This window comes from Tauraco erythrolophus, chromosome 15, assembly GCF_009769465.1.
Source record: "Tauraco erythrolophus isolate bTauEry1 chromosome 15, bTauEry1.pri, whole genome shotgun sequence".
In the NCBI taxonomy this organism is placed as follows: domain Eukaryota; kingdom Metazoa; phylum Chordata; class Aves; order Musophagiformes; family Musophagidae; genus Tauraco; species Tauraco erythrolophus.
Window position 1 is genome coordinate 3740966 of NC_141479.1, and position 9170 is coordinate 3750135.

The 9170-nt window shown below is 43.0% G+C and overlaps 1 protein-coding gene across 2 annotated transcripts in view; it reads right to left on the reverse strand.

Moving 5' to 3' along the window:
• Positions 1-8672, reverse strand: part of NFATC3 (nuclear factor of activated T cells 3) — a 74754-nt gene extending 66082 nt beyond the window's left edge. For both annotated transcript variants that reach the window (XM_086620774.1, XM_086620773.1), the window contains exon 1: positions 8547-8672. In XM_086620774.1, the coding sequence (XP_086476900.1) occupies positions 8547-8646 (100 nt within the window). In that variant the 5' untranslated portion in view covers positions 8647-8672. The remainder of the gene's footprint in view (positions 1-8546) is intronic.
• Positions 8673-9170: the final 498 nt, after the last annotated feature.

Sequence of the window (9170 nt, forward strand, 5' to 3'; positions counted from 1 at the left end):
TCCCCACCTACTGTACATAATCAGCCTAATCTCCCGCTCCCAACCAAAAAAGCTAGGCAACTTGGAAGACCATAGCGTTTGCTCTCAAAAGCCTAAATTTGACAAATTACACTGATGAAATACAAACACTCTGACCTAATTTAAAGAAGCTATGCAAAATACAAAATGTTGACAGATTTTCTTAATGGTTCTTTGGATTAAACTACACATTCCCTTGCGGCCTTGTCACTTGAGTACAGTTATCCCAAATGACACCATTAAAGCCTTTTGAAATCATACACAGTTACTTCATTCTCATCTCCTTTGTGTTCTTGATTTAGGGAACAACTACTAGGAAGCATCTAAGATACACGTGAGTGGCTATAAATCACTGCAGACATTATTACGGCCTATTATGGAGCCATCAAAAGCAGTGAATCATTGTCACTAACGGTTAATAAATGCAGCCTGAACGAGTTATCAGCTCATGGTTCTGTTTTTAGAGTATGTTTTCATTTTGAGTCTGAAGATACAAAAGGTTACCTGTAAAACAAGTTTAGTTAGAAGGTACAGTTTGGGTCCTGTCCCAGCTACAGTCAGTCACCATCCCAGTCCCTCTCCAGCACAGTACAAATGCTGCTTAACACTGAATTTATGAAATGGTCTTCCCATTTTTTCTATTTACCAAATCCATTAAAAAAAAAATTAAATCTGGGATTAAAAAAACCCACATTTCTCACAGCATTTGTTCCTAAAAAGCAAAATCAGCAGCCACTAAAACATGAAGACTCTCATTAAGCAGTGAATTCAAAGGTATCTGCCTCCTGCAATCTTGAATAATCTGATACATAAGAAAATGGAAAGATCTCAGTTTGAAAGGATCTAAGAGTGAGTTGAAAAAGGAATATTTTCAACATTTTGAAAATAACTCTCTCCACTAACCTGTTAAAAAACAAACACAAAAATCCAACTTCATTGAGCAATATTTTGCTATATTAAAAATATTTCTCATTTTTACATGTGATGATTAATCTTCAAAATGCAGTCTGAAAAGCCAATTTGTTAAACAAGCAATTGCTATTAATCTAAATATTAATACAAACAATATGATCCTACTTTTCTGGGAGTAGTATTCTAAGTACCTGCTCATGTTTCTACCTACGAATGTCTTTTATGCAGCCTCAAATGAAATTTTTGTTTCTGCTTTAAAAAACAAACAAACAAAAACCATCACAAAAAAGCAATACAACCCAAACTGAACCCAGACTTCTGTTTTCATTAACTTATTGCTGAAAGATCACAGGTTTGTAGTCAGATCCCCACAAAGCTAGTTCTTCTCTCCTTCCCCCAGGTACGTAAAAACAAGGACTAGGCCTCCCAAAGAAAACTGACAAAAGTATCTTCTATCACACCTATCGTCCTTTGTCTGAAAAGCAACCATAAGCATCCAATGCCACTGAGACATGTATCAGAACAGCCACGTAAATGATTAAGTTCAGCTGTTCAGTTAACTCGCGAGATGTGCAGGCCACAACACAGCCCAAAATCCTGCTTATCAAGCTGTTCTGCAGTTCTTAAACTGATCTTTCCTGAATGACTTCAAACACTTCCATAATTTATGTTCCATTTCACCAGTATTTCACAAGAATACTCGCAGATGGCATCCTAAAGGTAGAAGAGAATGTTGGCTTGTTAATAAGTGTTCTCCTGCCTTGCAATTTTGCTTAGCCTTACTGATCATCTCACTCATCTTAAATTCCACTGTCATTCGAACCCCACACGGCATGCCAGGACAAATGCAAGGACTTGGATGTTGTTTTACAGGCTGGGCTTACTGCCAAGTCTGCTCCACGTACTGCCCCGGCCCACTACAGCAGCTTTAGGCAACAACTCCCATATTTACGTTATTGCCATGAACAGCCAAACTGCTGCTTGCTATCGACCCAGGCCCAATCTACTCGCATTTCTCGCTCATTCACAGCCACGGTACTTATGTGGCAACACCTCGGGTGGGATATGATAAAGTGCTTGCAGTTGTACAACACAAGCAACAGGAAAAAGACGGTCATGTGTCAAGCAGAGGACTGAAGTCTTCTTTGAAGAAAGAAAGCTTATTTCTAGTTTTCAGAAACATGTAAAATAAAAGCATTAGCACAAACGCTTTTGTATACCACTCATCTCCCACATCCCAGCTCTCAGGATTTTTTTTTTATTTACACTGTGCCTGTAATTCAGATGGGAGGGAAGAGGACAGAAGGTGAGATATGACAATGAATTCACACACGAAGTAAGTGACATTTTGTCAAACTAGGGATCTTCGTCAAATCCTTGCACTACATAGTGATTCTTGATGCACTACGCAGCGATCCAAGAATCATATGCCAAATCATAGAAGTTATGAAATCAGATCAGATGCAACTACAGCTGCCTCCCGACAGCACATGAGAGTTTGGTATTTTTCCAAACGGTATCATCCTGGTCAGTCTTTATCCAAACAGGCAAGACTTCATTTAGCCAGTATACTGTGAAAAAACACAACATATTCAAACATGTCACCTTCCCAGGATTACCATCTTAATCTGTTACTCGGCCATGCAACTCAGACTCCATTGATACCACATTTGACTTTAATATGCATTTTCCTTTGGTTCTTCCTCAGCGTCTCCCTAAGTTATCTTGAAGTCACAAGGTTCTCGTCACAGACCCTCTATTTTTGGTCAGATGCAGCTGTTTGGTTCTCCCTCCTCCCCTCCATCAGCAGATTATATAACCACAGCCTATGACTGATTTGCATTGTGACCCTGCGTGTCAATCTTCTCTGTGCACAGATACCAGCATCCACTAGCTTGTAAAATAAAATGATGGTAACTAAATTTCCCCCAAGTGGTGGTTCCTACCACAACACATTTAATGCTCAATATCTAATAAACAGACAAACATTTATGTTGAAAAGTATAATTTATGTCTAGGGTAGAAAAAAAGAACCTGACTCAAGCTACTTGTCTATTCATTGCTTTCCTAAAGTTGCACCAGTTGATCCTAGTCTTAATCCACATGAACACTCTTTTGTATAACAGATGTTTACAGATCAGCACAGACAGCTGTATTAATCTGGATGGCTCAAATTATACATCGTAACCACCGAGTTACCATCTTGTGCAAAGACTTTCAATCCTACCCATTTACATAGGCAACCAAACCTAAACAGAATCAAAAGACTTTGAAAAGGAATAAAACCTCAAGTGAACCACACAGGTGAGCAAGATGGTCTCTTAAAAAGCCTTCAGAAGATCATGTGTCTCAAGTTTCTCTTACTCAGCTAAGGAAAGCAAACTTTGTAACAGTTTTGGATCAGAAGTATATGATCACAAAAATTAATTTCACCAAGAGCAACCCTCAGTTAGCTCACACCTCAAATTCTCAATTATTGCCAGCATCCAACCCTTAATTTTCCACTCAGTCTAATTATGAGACTACTCTCTTTCCTACCACAACTTGACTTTCTTAGTATTGCTTACCTTAATCATCATCTTAAGGAAAAGAACAAAAGGTTCAAGAACATTGCAAACTTCTGTAAACAGCTTAGGCTGTTTTCTGCTCTCTGCCAGCAATCCATGACGGCAATATCTGTCATGAACACACATTTAAGAAGTGAAGAATACTTTACATATTAATAATCAAGGCAAAGCTATAAAGACTAGTACTGTGGTGGTGCTTCAGTACAAATCATTGAGTTTAAGACTTCTACTACACATCTAAACTGACACATACATAGTGCCAGTTTTTGGTACAGAGAACTCTGCCTAGCTACTGAGGAAAAATTCAGTGCCCATCATTGCTTCACAGCACTTAGCACATGGGCAGGAGTTAACTGCTGAGCAGCCCAAGCAGCTCGCAGATGCTCACAGAGAAAGGTGGTCAGACACGAAAACCTCCAAAAGAAAAGATCAGGTATTACTGTGACAGTCACAATGGCAAAATGTGTATTTCAATCTTGATATTCAGCAATAGCCTCAAACTAATAAGGCAATAGCTCTAAGCTAGAGGAAAATAACTCAAAGGAGAACAACAGTATAGAAGTTTCAAAATAAACTAAAGATCCAAACCCAGATATACTGTCCTTACCCAGAGCAAAGCTCCAGCTCACAAAGATGTTTTGAATTGTCACTAAATTCATCACAGAACTGACATATTTTTCATACTTTTCATGCCATACTTCTCAGAAAAAAGTACAAGAGATCGTGAGATTCATCTGCAGCAAGATTACTAAATAGTATTACCTAACCAAATATTAAGTCACAGGAAATCGGAGAACCTCTTTTCAGCTTGTTTCACAGTTTTCAAGAAAATAAAACACATTATGAAGCAGGAGTCCAAGGAAGGTACTTTCATCAGTACTTTTAAAGCACTCATATTTTGGGAAAACAAACAAATAAAATCACCCAAGGATGATTACTTATACTGAAAGATAACATGAATTTCTCCTCCTTTACTTCATAACCCAAGAACAAAAGGTGGGGATTAGGGTGAAATTCCACATATTACTCTGTTTCACTGGGTAACAGAACCTTAGCTCATATTTTGCTCTTAGAAGACTTGATCAGAAATAATAGGAACATTTTAGACAGGATTCTAAACAGTAGTATCAATAACTCATCTGTCAGAATTTCCTAAGTATTTAAATAATTCATTTTCTGGATATTGAACAATTTGCAGCCTCTAATTTTGAGTCAGTCCCCATTTCACATACAACAAGAAATAATTTTGGATGTTACAGAACCTTGTAAGGTGCTGAATTCTCAACTTAGTACTACACACTCCAGGCTCTTTAAAGGCCGCTGCCTTGTAAAAACTTGGTCTTTAAATTAGAAGATGAATCCATAAAATAAAAACTCAGCTAAAGAAACAATCATAGCAACTTGTATTTGCTGCCCTTTTGCACAGCTTGGCATTTAAACAGTATACTGCACCTTAACAGTAGTGTGAAGACCGTAATGCACTTTATTTGCCTAATGCTTAATAAAGTCTAGGCAAACTTCCCAAAATTATACTGAATAGTATTGCAAAACTAGGGAGGTGAGGAGGATTTGGGCATCATTAGAAAAGTACTCAAGTTAAATTCAAATATTCAGATGTCACATAACATATCTCAAAAATCTCTTCATTAAGACCACCAAACCTGGTGACACCTCGAATTAATCAAATTAATTGACAAAATTAGTTACATGACAATCTATTTTAGTAGACTGTACAGGACCTGAACAACACTGTAACTCAAACGCCTACTTGGGCATTTCAAATGGAACTGATCCAAGGTGGCAAGATACAATCAGATGCACTGCAACTAACCAAACAGTTTCGCAAGGAAGAGTACACCAAAGAGATGCGGTTCACTTCAGAGTGCTCTATAGCATGACACCTTTGGGCACTGGAGGCCTGAATTATTTTGGCAGAAAGAGATGAAGCTCCTTAGTACCTCGAATTGTATCACCTGTTCTGAGTGCTGAACACTACAAAAATCAAAGTGATAATTTCTTTCTTTACTGAGACGAGAACACTAAACTGTCAGAGAAAAAGAGCAAGATTTTGCAGAAGGTGATTAGTACCCAACTTCCACTTAAAAGTCTCCAAACAGCTTTTGACAATCTCTCATTTAGCAACCACGTGAGCAAATTTGTACTTCAATTCACAAGCTATATGAAATGACTATCCCTTTGATTTCAAGTGAAGTATGCTCCAAAGATTGCAGTATTAGACTACAGACTTTCAAACACCTTTAAACCATCTTTCATGCACTCCCTCTGCAGCAGGAACTACGATTTTCAGATCAAGCACACAAGCACTACTGTAGAACATTAGTCTCAATTCCTACCACTTAGCACAAGACTGAGTATGCTAGTTCTATTATTACACAGAACAATTTCAGTGGTTTGCAGAATAACTCAGAATCTTATTGTCCTTTTAATGTCATAAAAAGGGTAATCTACTGCCCGAGACTAGCATTTTCTTAGTAGTTCAGAAATCAAAAGTATATATTATATTAAAGAATAGCTTATATTATATTAAAGAATAGCTTATATTATATTAAAGAATAGCTCACATTTTCTGGCTTTTGATTAAAAATACAGCTTTAAATGAAATATATAAATACATATACTTATATATGTCCTTATCTAAAATAATAAAATCCTCAACGCTACAGTTGTCTCAGCATAAAAGAAAGCATTAGCACAGATTTCAGCATTATTTATACACTAACTTAGTACTAGACACCTCTTTCACAAGTATGCTGGTCCCAAACTTGTAGAGAGACACAGCATGAAGCTGTGTTTTCAAGTGTTCTCCATGATCACAGAAAACTTCGTAATTTTAATATTATTTATTTCAAATTAAGCAGCTTTCTCTGTGATCTACATGTTTTATTATTAGCATACATCAGAGAAAAAATATCCTTACACTTACTTTTCTGCACAACAGACAAGATCATTGAAGGAAGTGATACAGGATTATCAAATATATGCTTCAGGGAGATCTAAGAACTTTTGTTCCTCTAACTAATATACTTAGAAGCTGGAGAAGGGAAAAACATAAGATTTCCAATATGGGTCCTCTTTTATACAAAATCTAGTTCTTCCTATGCAAAATACATGGGCAAAATGAAGGGCTAAACTCTGGCAATCTTTTTAATAGAATACTAGTAGGCAAAGACCTATTGTAACCCTTTCCCCTGAAGACCACATCTGTGCACAGCAGGAGAAAACATCTCCAGTATTCCAAAAAACAGTGAAATTACTGAGTTACGGATGCAGATGCAGGATTTCCTACTGAAAGCTACAGCAAACAAATCAGTTCATGGTCTGCAAATCACATTTTCAAATTTGCCTTAAAAATAGTTTTAACTTATCAAGCATGGAAAATTCTCTAAAGTAATAGCTGAACAGCTTGTTACAGAATGCTACAAAAATACAAATACTATAAAAGTGAATTGAGTACCACCAATATTTCCAGTTTTCTGAGCAACTTGTTTTCTCATTCTCATTTATCACTGATGGAGGAGCATAGTTTAGACTACTAGTTTTATGTGGAAAGAACAGAAATAGGAGTGTCATAATTACTTTTGTAATTTGTTAACATTCCTCTTTGTTTTCATATGGTACTGTAATGCATTTGTCTGGCTAGCAGAACTCAGATCTCCTTCCCAAAAGCACCATCTGCTATTCTACTAAGTTGGAAAACAAGCAAAGAAAATCTCCCCTTATCTAAAGGAATCTGTACGCTAAATCTTGGCATGAGGAAAGTCAGAGATTTTGTAAGAAATTAGTCCTGAGTGTTCACATTGGATTATATACAGACTGTATCAAATAATTTTTTTTTCTTATCAGTTTATGCAGACAACCGAATCAGAGAACGAACAACATGGCTGCATCATTTAGCCTGCATACAATCATGTTTCAAAGCTATCTTATCATCTAACCAGTTAAGACTTTTAAGACAGTGTATTACCAATTCATACTTATTTCAAGTAGGTCAAAAAAAAAGCATGCAGCATCGAACTCCGGTACAGCTACACACAGCGCAGCTGACTCTTACTGATTCCACACTCCATAATTTACAGGGAATACTTTATTTTCTGCGGTGTAAAGAAACACGACCTTTTTTTGAAACGTGATTTTCAGGCTCCAATACTACAAACCAGAATAAAACGGAAGCACTCTGAAACGTGTTATGTCCGTACATATGGACCCGAACAGACAGCCACGACACCGCGACGCGCAGTGTTTTGCCCATCCGTATGTAGAGACACGCATGTACACAAAGTTTGTACGAATACACTGGACTAACTATGGTGCTTTACATACGGGGAACAGTTGAAACTCTCCACCCCAGAGCCCCGGACAAGTCTCTGGTGCGAGCCCATCAATGTTTCGTCGCTCGCCGCCTGTGCCCAATGTAACAGCACGCTGCACCTCACCGGGACCCGCCGCTGACCGCCCTCCCCCAAGCCCTGGGACGCGACCCACGCTCGGCGCCGGCAGCGAAAGGGATCGCAGGCGGGTCCCCCCGCCGCTACCTGCGCCAGAGGCGGCGGCGGGACGCGGGGCATTCCCCGGCCCGCGGAGCGGGGGGCAGGCCCACCGGATCCGAGCGGCCCCCTGCCTCCGCCAGAGCCGGGGCCTCTCTCTCCCCCCGGCCACCGCGCCTCGGGGGGGCTCCTCCTGCACAACGCGAGTTCTTGGGTTCCTTTTCCCAAAGAAAGTTGTGACGGCGGCGAGAGGCCCGGAGAGCCCCGGCCCCGCTGGCGGCATCGCCCCCCTCAGCGCCCGGGGCGCCTCCGCAGCTCCCACGTCCCGCGAGCGAGGGGAGGGAAGAGGCGCCGCGAAGCGGCCGCAGCCTGAGGGAGGAGGGACGGCGCCGCTTCCCCCCCCGCCCTCCCTCCAGCCTCCCGCGGCGGCGGGGCAGTCGGCAGCCCCCCGTCCCCTCCCTACTCGGAGGAAAACAGGAACCCGACCCCCCCCCCCGCTCCGGCGGGAGAGGAGCGGCCGCGACCCGGCTGTGGCGGAGCGCACCTGCAGGCCCCAGCGGCGGCCCGGGTCCGGGCTGCCCGTCCTCCCCGAAGATCAGCCTGAAGTCGAACTCGTCGGTGGCGCCGCAGTTTGCCGTAGTCATGGGTTTGGCCGGCGAGGCGAAGCGAGACCCCGTCGCGCTGCCGGGCCGCGCTCCCCGCCGCCGCCCCTCAGGGCCGCCTCATAACACCGGATGGCGCCGCGGCCGAAGGGGAGGGGGCGCGCGGGGGAGGGGGGCGCGCGGGGAGGCTGGGGGGGGTGGGGGGCGGCGGCGCGAGCGGCAGCGCGAGCGGTAGCTGCGGCCCTAGCGCGAGCTCCCGTGCCCCGGCGCCTTCTGTCACTCAGGGGGGAAGGCGCCTGCTACGGGCCGCGGCTGGCACCGCCCCCGCGCCGCGCGCCCGCCCGCCCCGCCCCGCGCCGTGCCCCCCGGGCAGCCCCCCCCCGCCCCGCCCCGCGCCAGCGTTTCCCACAGTTGGTCTCTCGCTCACACAGTGACGTCGGCGACACCGGCGACGCCTCGTGACCCGCCCCGATGCCGCCGAGGGGGGGACGGGGGGACGGGCGGGGACGCCTCCCGGCAGGTCACGTGGCACAGAGCCCGCCGCGCACCGGCCCGGCCCCCCCGCC